The sequence below is a fragment of the Aplysia californica genome, unplaced genomic scaffold (genome assembly GCF_000002075.1).
Source record: "Aplysia californica isolate F4 #8 unplaced genomic scaffold, AplCal3.0 scaffold00164, whole genome shotgun sequence".
NCBI classification, from domain to species: domain Eukaryota; kingdom Metazoa; phylum Mollusca; class Gastropoda; order Aplysiida; family Aplysiidae; genus Aplysia; species Aplysia californica.
Window position 1 is genome coordinate 747,923 of NW_004797434.1, and position 18,130 is coordinate 766,052.

General features: G+C 38.3%; 1 protein-coding gene across 6 annotated transcripts in view; it reads right to left on the minus strand.

The window, feature by feature from the left end:
* Positions 1 to 18,130, minus strand: part of LOC101849615 (glucose-6-phosphate 1-dehydrogenase) — a 49,277-nt gene that overhangs the window by 17,710 nt on the left and 13,437 nt on the right. For 5 of the 6 annotated variants that reach the window (XM_035969645.1, XM_035969648.1, XM_035969647.1 and 2 more), the window contains exons 3-12: positions 16,889 to 16,926; positions 15,814 to 15,922; positions 13,492 to 13,700; positions 12,447 to 12,608; positions 11,908 to 12,033; positions 11,373 to 11,466; positions 10,687 to 10,813; positions 9,716 to 9,805; positions 9,072 to 9,280; positions 8,419 to 8,588 (exon numbers count right to left, since the gene is read on the minus strand). In XM_035969645.1, coding sequence (XP_035825538.1) covers positions 8,419 to 8,588; positions 9,072 to 9,280; positions 9,716 to 9,805; positions 10,687 to 10,813; positions 11,373 to 11,466; positions 11,908 to 12,033; positions 12,447 to 12,608; positions 13,492 to 13,700; positions 15,814 to 15,922; positions 16,889 to 16,926 — 1,334 coding nt within the window. Of the gene's footprint in view, positions 1 to 559; positions 1,940 to 8,418; positions 8,589 to 9,071; positions 9,281 to 9,715; positions 9,806 to 10,686; positions 10,814 to 11,372; positions 11,467 to 11,907; positions 12,034 to 12,446; positions 12,609 to 13,491; positions 13,701 to 15,813; positions 15,923 to 16,888; positions 16,927 to 18,130 lie in introns of those variants that run through there. The other variant, XM_005097805.3, reaches the window with a different exon arrangement.

The window sequence follows — 18,130 nt, forward strand, 5'->3', positions numbered from 1 at the left end:
TTATTTTTTATACAAGAGATAGTTTTTTAAATCCTGACCCGCAAAATTGTGTAAAGATATGATCACACGGTTTTGGTATAAGGCTGAAAGAGCTTTTTACAAGCATGCAACACTGAAGCAACGAAAAAGCTGTGTGGACGTACCAGATTCTTTCAAACCCGAAAATTTTTTAATTTGTGCATTTCAAATTATCTTTAGGGTCACTGGAAGAAGTGTGAGCAGCGTTTCACCTCTGCAAGCTTCTCAAAAACCCTACTTTAAGAAAATAGCACCACAGCCGCATGGTAACAAAAAGCACCTGTTACACATATCATATAAGAGGCTCTAAGCACCTGTTACACATATCATATAAGAGGCTCTAAGCACCTGTTACACATATCATATAAGAGGCTCTAAGCACCTGTTACACATATCATATAAGAGGCTCTAAGCACCTGTTACACATATCATATAAGAGGCTCTACTGAAATGTCTCAGGGGCTATGTAAAAATACCTAAATGACAGGCTCCAATTTCAACCTAACACTTGCAAGAAGTATCAATATCATTAAGACTTTCTGGAATAGTTGTTATATCATTTGGCTCCAATTTCAACCTAACACTTGCAAGAAGTATTAATATCATTAAGACTTTCTGGAATAGTTGTTAAGAGCAACTATAATGTAGAAAACCCCATTCAACTAGGACGTTTTTTTATTTTCTTGGGCAAACTGGAAGCTTTATTCTCCATACAGTTTGGCTGGAAGACTTACTGCGATCACCTAAAAATGTGATACCCAAACAGCTGTAAGATTACAAAACAACAAGGAATATCACATTTGAATCAACTTGGTCATAAAAACATCGACAAAGTTCCCAAAACTTTATAATTCAGATTATGAAAAAAAATATGCAACTTTAATCAGCCAATGCTTTACTGTAAAACCTTGTGTTGTTCAACTTTGTACCACACGAAAGGCCTATTGCAGGACAAAAACAACCGAGCAAACAAAAAAAGGCAAAATTACAAGTATAGACACATATTGCTTGCAGAAGTTTCTGAACATTAACATTTTACATGAGTACAAAAAGCATGGAATGGTTATGGCTACAGATGGCCTTTCTGCAAATGGAATAATAGATAGCTTGGATCCTGGTGAAAAGCAAACAGAGACAACAGACAAAAGAGCAAAGATTTGTCAAATAATGTTCATATAAAACAAAACAAAAAATATTGTGTATATTTGAGACCACAGCCATTTAAAAACATGTACACAAACATTAACAAAAGTGTATACACACATACACTTATTCATCAATATGTATGCAGTAAGTTTTCATATAATTTTTTGCACAAATTGTACTGAGGAAGAACGAAAGACAAAACTGTGCGTCATATGAGGACGATATTTTGTTAACCTATTCCAACAAAAGAACAACTAGCTATTATCTCAGGACAACGCGTTATTAAGGTTTGTGGTATTCATGAAACACTGTTCTCCCACACGTTTTTTTATACAAAAATAAACACTACTACAGCTTAAGAGCAACTACTCACTTTATTTAGCCTGTAGTGTTTTCAACAAGACACTCACAGGATAGTTCTCTTCTTGTGAGAGAAAATAAGTACCTCTTTTCTTAGTCTCACAACTTTATTATCTTTCTACTGATTTTGAATCAACCTACTCCGATTCATAAAGTTATCACCCATATAACTCTTTGTTTGTGAAGATTAAACCTCAGAGCAAAAGCTTGTAACAGACTGCGAACGAAAGACACGTCCAGGTACACGATGCTTTGCATGGTGTGTGTGTACCATCAAGGCATGCAAGACGACACAATCCACGAGAAGCTGTGCGATCCCTGCTAGTGGTTTCCATGGTGGGCCCTCCACACGTAGGAGCCTGTATAGTTGAAGTCTTGCTTGGCCATCAGCTCATCAGACTCTTTGGGGCCTCGGCTGTGAGGAGAGATGGGGGCAGAGGCTAGCACAACTACTAAAACAGAGGAACATTGAAAACTAAACAGAACAGAACAAAATACAGACTATCACCGTGCTCCTATGAAGGAACCCTTTTCGACAAAACGTAGAAACATCGCTACCTCAAAATAACAAAGTTCTATCTGACACTTTTGGTCGTTTTGAGTTACTGTTACAAAGACCATACGGTCAGAAAGCAAATGTTCTATCTGCACTATAAAAAATTGTAAGAATATTTCATGTCATTATCAAGATATTCAAAGAATTTCATTTTAAAAGTTTGACATAATATTGTGAAACTTTAAAACTTTGACATCATATACTTCTCAAACTAGGTATGGAGCAGATAGAATTTTGTAATTCTGAGGAAGCGACATGGTGATCACTAGACATTAAGATGTCAAATGACCGGATAGACATACAGTTGAGCCTGTCCATGATGACCATCCATTGTCGAGCACAAAAGTGGTTGCCTTGGATAGGACAGTATCATTGTAATAATGATATGTGTCTTGATGCGGTGGAATCAGGCGCTTGCCAATTGTTGGGCATGTGGAGTTATTAGTTGTATCTTAAAGCTCGCTCACTGGTCTTGCTCTCAATGAAAAATACTCATTTATCGTAAATAGAAGTCGAGATATTTGACATTGAAGAAGGTAGGGGTCACCTGGTTTCTGATGTAAAATTAGCACTAAAATAGCGGTCAAAGTTTGGCGACTTCCATAGCTTGAGAGTCCTTGGCAACTGGAAAGTTACATTTTTTGCACTTTCATTCAAAGATTTCCAGTAAAATTCACACAGAAATGTGTTCTAGATGGACATAGAAGTAGTTGAGCAAAAACCCTCCTGAAAATTTAATAAAATTGCCAAACCAGCAGAAAAATGGCACTTTCTTCGATTTCATTATTTTGACGAGTGCCTGACTTCACCACGATGCATTACACATAGTAAAAAAAAGCAAGAGGGGAAGTGGTAAGTTGTCATTTGTCCTGATGGTTGTCCTATACAGGTGGTCAATACAGCAGGTTAGACTGTATATCCACATCTTTCTTGAGTTAGGAGCTGAGAAACCTCTTGCAGCACTTCCGCTAAGGACTGAAGTCATTGGCAACAGATTACATAGGACGAAAATGACAGGTCAAAGAAAAACAGAGTTGTAACGCCAGTAGCAACTGGAGGTAGGCACGGTACGATATGAGTTAACGCCCCTTTCAATACCATTAGATCATATCCAATTTAACTCTTTCTGCATCATTCGCCGATATATATTGCAGCCTTTCTTCACAGCATATAACCAAGTGCTGATAAATTGTGGTACTGAAAGAGTCAATATCCATGACTGACAGGACCAAGACAAGAGATTTCAACAAGCATGAATCACGCTAAAGTTTCAAGAATGCTCTGTTGGGTATCCAAAAGGGGCCATTTGCCTCATTATCCAACATGTACCAACTTAGCACTCTCATCAAAAGCATGGACTTTGTCAGAGGGGACACAGTGTACCGGCATCGTCACAAACAAAACATTGCCCCCACGTTGACCCTGGCAAACCAGCACAAACCCAGATTCGAGTTTGAGGTAGATCAAAATCTGAGAGGGACTGCAAGTGCACAGAGCACATCCCTACATGTCTCTTGTTTTGTTAGAGTAAAGAGAAGCCCATCGACACAATAATGGTCATTTAGTGCTGGGAAAAAGTCAGACATACAGACAAACAGAAACAACAGAGGGAAAGTGAAGAAGTAGGACCTACAAGTGGCACCCTCCAACTACCCGCATATCCCAACATAGAAGTTAAGTGCTATTTACTTTATACTTTATCATACCCCAACAGACCGTATTACATTCTCATCTTCCTAGGAAGCTTTACTTTCAGCACTCAAACACTAACATACTGACAAAATCTTTCACTGATCTATTCAGGCACCCAGTCTCACCAAAATGAAGTGTGTAAGTGTCTTTTCCAATGACAGAACATCAAACAAATAAACATCAGGTCGACAGTAAAGAAGAAAAACCTACCAATGGCACCCTTTAACTTCTTTTCGAGAATGATTTTCTGTGCACAGATACAGGACCGACTAGTGAAACTGTCAGAGCCTGGGTCTATGATGGAATGACATAGTCTTTCCTGAATAAAGGATTTTTCTTTCTTTCTTTCTCCTATGTTAAATATCTTCCCCACAAGAGAATTCAACACATGAACTTCGTGAACAACGACAAATAGTCAAATCATCACAATAAAGACTTTGGTGTGGAACTAAAAAGACGTTCAGCCTGTCAACAATGATCTTAAAAAAAACCCAAAAAACAGAAACACCAAGAAAATGACTGACAAAGAGAGCAAGTAACAGAATTGTTATGGATCCCATCACTTTTGATTTTGGTACAGCTTTCATGCCTCTCTCAGCATTGTAAAGTAAATGAAGAGCTGGAATCTCTGATGTATAAGGTTAAATGTCCTTTTCAACATAATAATGTTGTAGCACAGAATCATGTGTGGGAGAAATGGAGATTATCACTGCATAATTGCCGTACTCCATATGTAGTGTGAACTTCTGTCAGCCAGTTTGCTGGCTGTATTATGGAGAAAATTAACAACATTACTTTAGCAAGGACCATACAAATTGAATCCGTGGCAGATGGCAGTTTAAAGGGGTAAATAGCATGTTTATACAGACGTTCCTTTCTGTGCACTTTGACTTGCAAATCTGGCAGTAAGCAGAGATGGCGGTATAACGGAGGGTGGTATACCTGTACTTGCAAAACAGTTATGTTCTAAACCCAAAAAGCATGAAATGCAATTAGATCTATACTTTCTGTAGTGAACAACTTCATGCCATTTTGTTTTCAATATCAATATCACAGAATACAGAGAGGTAACAAAAAGAAAACACACATAAATACCCACCTGCAAAGTTTTCAGCCGCAATCTCATTCGAGAGATGAAAAAATAGCTGGCGAACGAAGCCAGAGGAAAAGCTCCAGGAATAAATCTTCTTTTGGAAGATGTTTCAATACTCCCTGATGCCAAATTGGCTTCAAATATCTGATCCTTCAGGAACTTTTACTTCAGTTTTAGTTTTAGTAGGGTTTTACGGCGCTCGCAACTGCATAAGGTCATATGAGCGTCGAGGGGTGGATGTCAACAGAGAAGTCCATACAGGGAATCGGGCTTACTCTATTCACCTCTCTAGCTTCAACAGCACAAAGTCTGCTTCGACTATCAAGGCACCCCGTAAATAGCGGGTCACAAGAGAATGACAAACATACAAAAGAAGTAGAGAAATAAGGACGATAGCAGGGATGAGGAAAGAAAAAGCAGCAGTTCCCTGTTGCAATTCCGGCACAGTTATGAGCATGACATTGATGAATCAGCCCATTTACAATTCTACTGTGCAACAGAACATGGTAATGTCCCCCCTTTGGGAATGGTCTAAAGACACTTCAGTCAGTAGCACTGCCCCGGTGGGTGTCAGGAACTTAAAAAGTCCATGTTGAGAAGAACCTTCAGTTGTAAGTTATCTCTCCAATGCAGCGCATACTACAGAAACCCCGATAACACATACTTTACAGGACCAAAGAGTTTTTCACGTTAAGCAGATTTCTTGTTCAGTGGAGTGCTAATGAACAGAGAATAATTGGGAACTGACTTTTTTCTACCAGTATAAATGTGTGCTTTTATTTTCAACCACAGATGGATGCCCTGCCCCACAGAATTGAGGCTCAAGGCAGGTTTCAGCTGTTTGCTCTGTTATCCCGAGCTATGAAGTCCATTTCATAAGTGAATTTTGTGCGTCCATAAAATATGTGTCGTAATAGCTACAGTCATGAAACTTAGTGCATATGCACATTGACTCTTTTGAAATTTTAACGAAAAGTTTAGCACCAAGATGTTGAATGGCCGTTGAATAACGCTGCATTTTGTGATGCCACTCGGAGCACAATGGCTGGCAAAACAGAGTCTGAGACATGAAAAAATCTCTTTCAGGATGAAATTCAAGTTGTCATAAAATTTTCAGGACAGGAAAATGGAAAGCAAAATCTGTGGAGAAGGGGTCTGAACCTACTGAGCATTGTGAAAGGAAAAAAAAAAAGGAAGAGGGGGAAATCTGCTGGGGGGAAATGATGAACAAGATCTCCTGGAATTTTTAAAAACTGTGTTAAGGGAAGTTGTAACGTATTGAATAAAAGGGAAAAAAACAACAGGGAGTTTGAAATCCTTTCAGGTTAACAGAGCCTTTCTGTTAATTGGCTTTGTGTTAAACAAAGTCTTCTGTGCTAGAATTTAGATTGATAAGATACTGTGTTGAAAATATCAGAACACCTGTTTGTGCACTTTTTACTTCACTGATCCAAACACACACCCACATTCACCCACACACACTCACACCCACACAAAAACACAAAACATTCACATAAAGCCAAGTGCACCCACACACAAACACACATGTACTCATGCCTGGATTTGCCTAATTTTTATCTCACTTAATTGCCAACTTTACTTTCGTTCAATATTATTCTATATGAATACACTGCTTCATTTACTTTCTCAATACTCTTTAAAACATGCAGACTGTAAAGATTCCCAAGGAGCAATTTTAAATCAGCGAGTAGACAAATTTCACTTTCAATTTCCGATACCAAATACGCATGCATTTTTCACAATATCTTTTCACTCATACATACGAATGCGTAACCATTTCTGTCCACCAGTTTTACACGACATAACACACAATTCACTTAGCCCCAGGGGTATGGAATAGGCACAGAACCAAAACATGAGAAACTAAAATTCACAAGATGCTTCCTTTGTATTAGATATAAAAGACCAGACAAAATACAGCTGCATGTATCCACAAATGGGACACAAAAATATGCAGAACAAAGAGCAGAAAGAATTAGAAAAGTATTATTTTGAACTGAGCAGCATGCAAAAGGAATCCAAACATTAGCATAACAAACATAGACAAGTGCCAAACTACCCTCTTCATATTCTGCTTTTGAAATAAGTAATTTTTATCAGTTCAAGAGAGCACTGGGTACACTCAAATAATACCGAAGTAGGATTTTGGGATCTTTCCTACATGAATCAATCAATTTGTAGCTGCCTTTAGCTTTCTTTCGTGACATAAAGATTGAAGGCCAATATTATGCTTGAAAAACATGGACTTAAAATAGTAAAAGAAATGGGATAATCAAGTTAAAAAAAAAAAAATGGTGTGAACCAGTGCTTGATGAAAAACCCACTCCATTCAAGATATGTTCTTATAGCAATGGAAGAAAAAGTTCAGAATTAAAAACGTGGAAAGAGCAAACACACAAAGACAAAAGTTACACGTTTAAGGAGAACAACACAGTTGACAACAAATATGTTAGTTTTCTTAAATGAATCATTCTTGTTGCACTGCACAAACATTCTTGAAGAATCTGACTGAGTAATGTTCATCTTCGGCGGAAACTTATGTAATTTCCATGAATTTTGTCAGATTCTGCGTGATTTGCAGAATGGAAGAATGGGAGCAACGAGTCTAGCCACATTTCATGACATTGCTCCTATTCGATTGTTAAAAAATTACAATGAACTTGAATTCATTTAGTCACAAGTGGACAGACTTGTAGCAACAGCCAATCAGAGAGCATTTTTCTTGTCGGTTTTTTTATTGTTCACATGCAAATGTTTTTTACGCCATAGACACAATGTAGATCATTTAGTAGGCGGGCTTCCAACCCTGCCTCTAAGGGCCAACCTGGGCTGACAGGGCCACAACATCCCAGTGGAAAGACCGAGATACTCATCAGAGAGCAATTACGTGATTATTTGAGGTCCGAATTTTCAGCGCACAGTGAAGTCTATGACGCACAAATAAAAGACTTGTATCACCTCCCTTCACTTTCGCAACAAAGCATCCTGTACAGCATGGCCCATGTCAACTCAGTCTTGCAAAAGCAAACCACCACAGATGTGAGCTCTGGCAGGCCTGTCGTCCTTATCTGACTTCACTCTCCTGACTCAACAGGCTCAATTAGTGTACACTGCTTTTTATACGCAATACCAACAACACACGTGACCATGTTCCTCGTGAGTGGCAATTATGTCTTAGGGTTTAAATTTTTAATGGTAATATCATCAGCCTTATCCAACTTGCCAATTACATAAAACTTCTACACCTTTCACTTGCTATGAAGTGACATAAATCTGACAGTAGGTTACTTTAACTTGAGATCACAGGACAGCATTTTGAGGTCTCGACAGATCGTACCACTGATAATGCTTTCAGTAGTGCCATGTGTTTGGTGTCTTATCTTCCAGCAGTTACAGACAATTTTTTTCATCAAGGTCATGCTGAAACATATACCTTTCCAAATGCCAACACAATTACCACTTCAAGAAACTAGGCCACAAAAGGTTAGAAACTTGAGTGTTAAAAAAAAAGGAACAGTCGTGCTTCACTCACCTGCCGTAGACGTAAGGAATGGGCTTGGGCTTCTCTTTCTCGATATGGTGCAGGAGAGGCGTGAAGATGCGCCAAGCTTCATACAACTCATCAGACCGCACAAAATGGATTTGGGAACCCATGAAAACGTCTAGGATGAGACGCTCGTAGGCGTCAGGCATTTTGACATCCTGGGAAAATCAAAAGACAAGAACAAATGATAAACTCTGTACTGGTACATATTTGTTAATTTTCTTGGAAAAAAAAAATTAGCACACATTCACATCTTTCCATGCAAAATACATTCATTAACTCAGAAAACCACCAAAAAGGATGCATACACATGTACAGAAAAAAAAAAAAAAATTAATTAAAAAAAATAAATTATATATAGGCCTTTATATAGACGTTCTGTTTATAAAATACCTTTCAGACCCTGCTAGGTGGGTGGTTGACGGGTGCTCTGGCATGCTTTGCTCCTTCTTTCCTATCAAACATCTATCATCCTTATTTTTCCTCCTTCTTTTCTTTGTATGTTACTCTCTAGTAACACCTCTAATCTTAGGCGCGGTATGACCTATTTGTGTGGCAAGGGCCAAAAACTCTTACTAAAACTAAAAAAGACCTCGCTAGAGTGCCCCTAATCCCCTGCCCAAAAAGCCAGAGGAGCTCACCTTGTATCTGCTGCCGTATGTGAGGTCGAGCTCACTCTCCTCAGCATTGATGCTCATTCCGGGAGTCTTGGCCATCATCTTCATGTAGATGGCCTCACTGGGCTGCACGCGGATCACCAGCTCGTTACGCTTCACCTCGCCGCCGGGGAAAATGTCACCCGCCACATCTCGGAACTGGACTCGCACTTCAGCTTTGCGCTCATTCAGTGCTGTAATGAAAATAACGAGGAAGCAAATTAGAGACATTATATCATTTCGCAAATCTCAAAAGCAACAGACAGTAACGGCATTCATAAAAAAAAAGTTAGAACTTGACCTGCTGATAGCCTGTTTGGTATCATGCTTGCCTGCAGTGTGGCAGACTCTGCTTTGAATTACCTATGACTTATGTTCTTCCAATTTTGATTGTGCACAGAGTGATCAAGACTCTTCACTCATTTGGTTCAGTCCTATTGCAGATTTTACTTCTTTGTATTTAATACACGCACATAGCAAAATTTATATATAATGAAAAGATTTCCACTTTCAGTTGATTTCACTATGTGTGTGTTAAACTGTATCTAATTCTTGCTCTGAAATTATACTTCATCAAATTTGACACAGTACGTTTCCTCACAGAAAACCTAAAAAAAATGTTCACTCACCTTTACCACATCTGAGAATAAAGGGCACGCCATCCCACCTCTCGTTTTGAACATGCAGAGCAACTGTGGCGAAAGTCGGGGTCACAGATCCTGTATCAAGACAAGGGAGTTGAATTAAGTTCTTGTTGTTCACTTAAAGTCAGCAAAACGAAGAACATATTTTGGAAGAATGCAGGTTGAGGTCATAAAAAATCTTGCTAAAGAGTAGAACCAGAGCATTCACCAGCCAGCATCTCATGATAGGAAAGGGAGGGTTTCAAATTCATATTTAAAAAAAAATTGCATCCCAATTTCATTACAAAATACTAACAGACTATTGATTGTTCTGTAATACCAAAACCCTCAGAATGAGTTGTACCTGTAAGACAATTAATGGGAAAGAGAAGCAAAATAAAGTGGGACTTTTCTTTAACCGTGCCTCTCCCTTCTATAACAGTCCCTTACGATAAACACTTATTCAGAACAAGGAATCACAACTTCCATTGTTTAGCATTGCTGGTGAATTGGTAACACTTTCTAAAACTCCTGTAATTTGAAACACAGTCAACATTGTGCTTCACCATCACCCATTGTCTAGGAAAGTGGTTGTCTTAGATGGACATCCTGGACAGTGTCATTTTACTATAGAAAAAAACATCAGGGGGGAAGTGGGGAGTGGTCGTTTATACAGGTGACTGTCTTGGCTGTTAAGAGCAGGTTTGCCTGTCTTTATTTCCTTGACTTGAGATATATTACACAACCAAGACACAAGATTTTTGTCTTTCAGAATCAGCACACTATTTTAAAGGAAAGCAAATGAAAAAAAAAAGTGTTATCGAGGAAACGCTTTACTCCGTATGTGAAAAGCCACCTTTTCTTCCAGTGCTACCTTGAGGGATTCATTCAGCCAAATTTCGTCATCGCCTTTTAATAAGCCTCACTGGGTTAAGCTTTTTTCGCTTTCATCCAATACAACTCAAACTTGACCTCACCTTTTGGCACAGTTGGGTCATCTAGGTAGCCATCCTTGGCATCTCCGCTGCCGTTGGGGTCACCTACGTACTGTCCCAGCACAACATCCTCCATGTTGGGGGAATGTATGCTCTTCAGGACTTTCACCTGAAAAAACAACAACAAATACAGTGTTTTACATCATGATAAATGCAATTTGGACATGCAAGTACAAAGATCAGAACAAGACAAAAGTCCCACCAATTGTCTTTCCTTTCCTTCCACAGGACACATGATAGCAATGATTTGAAGGTGGTCTAAATAGGAAAATAGAGTGAATGGAACGCGGTTTTTCTTTATAGCAAGGGAATAGCACTTTATTAATTTTCACATTCATCATCAGCATTTCAAATTAATGTCTATATACTAAATTTAAGACAAAGTTCTTGAATTTACAATCTGAATTCGTTCTCCGATGCACTTGTTCGTAATTGAAATTAAACTGTTATACAGTGGAGTCTGCTAAAAGAACAATGTGTGGGACCATCACATTTTCTTCAGTTTAGCCGCTGCTTAACAAACAATTAACAGAAAAAACATACCTGAAACTACCCAGTCTAACGTGACTATTTCTAAATGCAACGAACCAGTGTATCATATGTTAAAAAATATGACAGGGTCATCGTGATTACTGTCTCGGTGCTAGTCACCTGGGCAATGATCTCACCTTTTCATTTCGAATGTCCTCAGCGTGAGTGGATGGAGGCTTCTCCATGGCAACCAAGGTCAAGATTTGTAACAAGTGATTTTGCATGACGTCTCTGAAATAGGGAGACAATTTCATTTAAAACAAAAGAACGAAAGAAAGTCATTAATAAACTAAAGATACATGGCACAACTAAAGTACTATCAGAACTCTTTAAAATCAACACCACAAAGCCACAAATTGCACATTTTCTTGAAGTATCCTGTAGGTCTTAAGGCAACGAAGAAGCTAAAGGCTGTAACAGTGTTACGTGTGCTCAGGCTGGCAATGCTACTCATGCTGAAGTCAGAAATACTATGTTAGCTACAGCTAGCAATGTATGTGAGGTGTGACTGGCAGTCTTAAACTCATGTAACAAAACATGTTATTTTAATTTTGTATCATAAAAGTGAAGGTAGAGGTAAAGTGAAAAAACGTCACCAAACTACTTCCTCATCTACAGTTCTATAATAAACATTATCGAAAACTGAGGAGGCACAATCATTTTCACACTCACCTCAGGATGCCAAACTCATCGAAATAGCCACCACGGCCTTGAGTGCCAAAGGGTTCCTTGAAAGAAATCACCACGCTGGCAATATTGTCACGGTTCCAAATTGGACTGAAGATTCGGTTACCAAACCTGAAACAAAGAACCACAGGAAAAATGTCAAACTTTGTTTTCACCAGTAATTACTTTACACCAATTCTGAACCAGGAATAAAACAGTACGATAAGAAAAGGTATTCGTGTATTGAAACTACGGTAAAAGGAGAAAATATATAAAACTATAAATTCATTAAAAAAACCCACACAAAACAAGTTATTTCTGGATAAGTGAGGGAACAGGACAATGTATCCCATCAATATCTTAAACAAACTCAAGCAAGACTAAAAGTTCAAGTCATACCTAACTGAACAAAATAGACATATACAACTGTTTATTAATTTCCTTCGCATAACCAAGGACATTGCAATGAAATGGTTTTAAAAAAACACCCCCCCCCCCTACCTTTTATGAATGCCATTGGCATATTTGATGTATATATAACTTACCTCAACACCATCAGATTCTGCACCATTTCTTTGCCTAAATAGTGGTCAATACGATACAGTTCCTCCTCTTTGAACAGGGCAGCCAAGTGATTGGAAAGTCTGTTGGAGCTCGCCAAGTCTCTGCCAAAGGGTTTCTCTACTACAATCCTTGTCCACTTGTCGCTAAAACAAAGAGAAACACATTCCATTTTCAAGAGCCATAAAAATATCAAGCAAAGATAAAATATAAGCATGGAAATAATAGGCCTACCTCTGGAAACCCAGAAGCGTGTTTCTGCAAAATAAATCAAGAACTATTATTTATGGCGATGTCTTAATGAACCTTTCCCGTATTCCGTAAAATTCAGAGAGATGTGTATTGCTCACATTACCATTAATATTATGAAAAACTGTACTTACTGCTAGTCAATATGACAAAGATGAGAAAATTGAGGAACCCCTTCTTGCAACTGTGTAATTTCCAGAAAACAAAATAAAAAATCCATTTGTCATTAAAATAGTAACTACTTGACCTGTCTTTGGATATTCAATTTAATTTCCCAAATCATGAATAGAGCACTAACCCCCCCCCCCCCCCCCCCCAACAACAACAACAAAACAAACAAAGAAAAAAACAACAACAAACAAACAGCCTTATGCCCTACATTTTCATTTTTGGAAGTTGAAACTCCAGTTCCTAACTCAGTCATTTCTCCATATGTTTAAGAACCTTCAGTGTGGTGCTCACCTTCAACAACAGTAGTTTTGTGGAACAAAACCATTGATGAAATTTTGGTACCACAGAAATTAAACTGTAATTAACTGATGTTTAAATCTGGCTTCCCAAAGGTAAAAAGAAGCACCTTAGGGTTTGAGAGTCCAGGACCACAAATAACACTGTAAGATAAGGAGATGACAAGGCATTCAAGTACATGATGCTTGTATTGTAATGCAAATGCCAATAAATTAGCACGGAAATAAAAAAAAAAACAGTGTCTAAACACAGAATTTTATCCACAGCACAGATCCGACAGTGATAAAGTCACACATTAGTAAATAAACATACCCTTTAGACATGCAGACGGCTTTCAAATTCAGCGTGACAGTCTCAAAAACAGATGGAGGCAAAGCCAGGTAGAACAAGCGGTTACAGCTGCCCTTCTCCTCAATGGCCTTGTTGAGCCGCATAAAGTCCTCTGTCTTGTCGTAGCTGCCGGCCACATAGTCATTCAGCTTGAAGAAGGCCTTCACTTTGTCCTCCTCTCCTTCCTTGACCTGAATTTATCACAGAATACAGACCAAAGCCACAAGTAAATCAACTGACAACATAGAACCTTAAACTTAATTATACATATATAACCAAGACATTCTATTCAGACCAGTTTCACGGAGCTAGAGAAAGGTATAGCAGTGAAGGCACGCATGCAACACCTAAAGGGAAACAGGAGGGCGAAACACAGCACTGAACATCAATCTATTCCTTGAAGTCACTACAACTAACATTTATTGGTACATACTTATTCGGCTACAAGAGCCATCATTACAGAATATAAATCGTCGCCTCAGAACTATTTTGTTCAAAGTGTAAATACTTAGGTGAAGAGGCACTTTGGACAAAATAGTTCTGAGGCAACGAGATGTGCACCAATACCAAACAAACACGGATGTCTGTTCAGGTGGTACAGTGCCTACTAGTACTACAAGTATTTTCAAAACATTTTGTATTCTATTAGCCGAACCCTTTGAGTGGCAAATTCTCACTAACTTTCAATGATCCCCAACAGCAGATCATATAGCTTACATCTAACAAACACAAACAAACACAGTGTCATTTATTAATATATATTTTTTTAAATTTAAAAATTACGTCATTTCTTTTCTAGGAGTTTTTATTACACACAATGAGAACTAGCAGCTCGCAAGGGCACAGCCATCTTGGAGTGAAGTGAACAAAAATAATGACAAAATTTGTAATTTTCACGTAGAAAAAATCTTAAAAAGGACAAGTTTGCACTTTCGACTAAAAATAAGGGAAATAGCCCAAGTACATTCTTGTAACAATTTACTATACTATAACAAGTCTTTAAGTTTAGTATTAATAAAGAAGTTTTATGGCACTTGCAACGCAATCAGGTCATACAAGTGCTGAAGATTAGACTAAAGGCGTTACTAGAGTATAACATACAAACAAAAGGAGGAAGAAAGATTAGGGACATTAGATGTCTGATAGGGAAGAATGGGCAAACCGCACCAGAGCAACTGCCAGCCACCAGCTCACACACACCATTGTCGCAACAACAGACACAAGCACTTCTATAAAGTTTACGCAAAACCTGACAATATTTAATATCACAATAATGGGAGGGAAGTAATTAAAAATTACTATGTATACAAATGTTTACAGCCAGATTCAGCCAAGTCAAAAATTGGGCTTACAGGTACAGCTGTAGTGGTGTTCTGGTGCAAGGAAAGAGTGAAACCAACTAAAACCAATACTACCAGTTCCCGTCTATAAAACATATAAAGTTGTAGTTGTCATGAGGAGGTAACATGTTGCTGCCTTCACAACAATACAACTGACATAGAGGCCAAAATGTGATATATTCAGTGATTACCATTACAAAGTACATGCAATGCAAATGTAAATGTACATGAAAAAAAGATATGCCTTATCAATATGAATTACTTACAGCTTTCTTCCATCAGCTTCAGTGTCATATTACAATTTTTATGACAGATTATTAACACTTTGCCGCCTCATCTCGACGATTGGCGATGTTTTCCACCCAGTTTCTTTGGATGTCCCCCAAAATGTGGTGGCAAAGTGTTAAGGAAGACAGACAGAGCCTATATAGACAATAGCATTTTTTAAGGGTATATATACAGCAATTGTAACTTAACAGGTGAAAAGAAGAAAGATATTCAATTAATAATTTCAAAAGCACAGTGGCTGGGAGCAACTCGCCTTAATTTAAGAACTCATGTCTGCATAAATTACGACGATATTTTACGGCACTTTAGGATGGAAAGTTTACATTGAACAGAAAGAAAAGTCCACTTTTATACCTGGCAAACAGTAACTTTATTAAAGTGAGTCAAGGCTCTTCATTTTAATCATTTGCACTTGGAAAAGAGGATGGGACAAGGCAAATAGGCTAAAACAGCACCTGGACATGGATGGCTGGTGCCTCTATAAATAAATCATTGATGGTCTGGTCTGGGACAAGGCAAAGCAAAACCAATGGGAGGAAGTCACCATAAACTGAAAAACTGTACACCCATTCCTGCTCTTAAGTAACCAGGCCATCAACAAAATCAGTTTTGCCTACACACAAACACGCAATAAAATTTAAATAAGTCAATTACACCTCTACCATTTTCAACTGACCTTCATGTAGGGCAAGCAGTTCTTCTGTAGAGCTGGCATGGAAAGTTTGCTCCTTGCATAGCCAATGAAGTAGGTCTTAGGGGGGAGGAGTCCATCTCTGAACAACCACCTGAGAAAACATGATTCCATGAATTTTGTGTTCAACCCATCTCAATTTTCAGCAGTTTTGAATGTTCACATTAACAAATAACGTCCTTTACCCCTGCAAAGAAACCAGTGGGTACATCATCATTTTGTCACTTGATTCAAAGTGGGACAAAATTCAAATCTTGTGCTATTTGTATAGCTGACTTGGCATAAATAGAAGTAACAATTTCTACATTCATCAAGAGATGATTAACAATAAATATTATATTCCTTTTAAAACTGACACTTAAGGTATGTTGCATCAAAACTTATTGAAAACTCTTTGCTCCTGTAAATTCATTTACGAAAAGTGAACCCCAAATTTTTATTCTGACCTGCACATCTTTGTGTCTATTTCTTATGCCATGATAATGTTTATCTAAATACATTCAAAACTGTCCATAACGGTCATACAAGACAAAATTACAAAGAAAAATGACCATAGTAGACAGGTGGCTGCCATGGACAGGGTCTGTGTTGAGGCCACTTACTTGATTTGACAAAGTCTAGATATGGCTTAAAATCTGAAATGTCTATTTTTATCTTTCCATTTCATATGGAATTCATCAAAACTGTTATCTAACAGAAAAGCCTCTTTTAATCTTGATTGAATGTTCACACTCAGTCTGAGCGTGGGCTGAGGGAAAACTTTTGTAGCAAGTGACGGGTAAGGGCCAACTTGTTGCGAAAGTAACAGACCGTGGCCCCATTGCACCACTATGGACAGGTTAAAAATATATAGGAAAAAATCCAAGGGTGTCACGGAACAACGGCTGTATTATGGGTGACCGCTATGGAGAGATGACTGCTAGGGCACGTTTGACTGTAATTGTCATGACTTCAGAAAAAAAAGATAAGACTGTAAACTGTAAAGAAAAATAGGAAAACATAATAATATATTTACAAGAAAATAACTGACACATATCACATTATAGCAAAAATTACTTACCAAAGGGTTGGATAAATTTTTTTCTTTGCGAGGTCACCCTGGGGAAGAAAAATGTGGTCAAAGAAATACCATGAGATGACATAAATGATGAGCGGATTTTAACCCTGGAAGCGCGCAGGCCCTGTATAAAGGGCGTGAGCCGGGTTACCCAGGAAGCACGCAGGCCCTATATATAGGGCTGACCTACTTTGACCGCGAAGTGCGCAGGCCCTAAATAAAGGATATAGACGCTGATCTTTTTCAATATAAAATTTCAGTGTTCTTTACGGAAAATAACATGGTTAATTACAGGTCAAAGTTATAAATAGTGACCAATGACTTTGCAAGTTATCTTGACCTCATAAAGCGTCTCTTGGCCAAGATATCGATCGATAAAATGACGCAGTCCAGCTGAGCGACTACACGCTATGTGTTATCACTTGTTTCGCTGTGCTGATGTACTAATTGTTGAGTTCATCGGGTTCTGCCCTTCAATTGTATTTATTTGATCACTTACCATTTTTGAATGGCTCATTCTATTAACTTAAAGAAAAGATATATGGTTTTATAATGTAAATGCTTTTTATCATCTGTTGAGCCGTAAACTGTCATTTTTCAGTTGCAGGTACATCTCAGCTGATATCCCCCACGAAACCCCCATGTTTACAACTGAACGGCCGAGGTGGTGGGGCATTTTGGGCGGGTTACTTCCAGTGAAACGCTGAGCGCTTCTAGGGTTAAGAGCACTGGCTGAGATACACTATAGTCTAGATTTGAGTCACTATCAGAAATCACATTCAAGATTCAAGAACATCTCTACATTTTTATTGTTTACTGGAGGGTTTGTTCTGAAGTAAAACAATGATTTAAAAATATATAAGACCAACCGCAAATAAAATTGCAAAATTATGAAAGATTACTTTTAAAATCAGGTGACGCAGTAGGCTACTTGCACAAAACATACAACTTTGAGTAATAGAGGGGAAAGTTCCAAAGACAATAATACAACGAATCCAAATTTATTTGACACAAGTAAAGTCTGTTTTAAGTGGAAAGCATACACCCCCAACAAATTATAGATGCAACTACATGCAGGGCGTAAACCGGGCTACGATTGGCTGAACCTGTGACCCATGACGGTACTCTGGGAATTCCTGATTTCGGTCTCGCGCCTTTCACCGTCTTCTCACAGGGGGTTGGATCGTTCATGGAAGAAGAAGAAGAAGAAGAAGAAGAAGAAGAAGAAGAAGAAGAAGAAGAAGA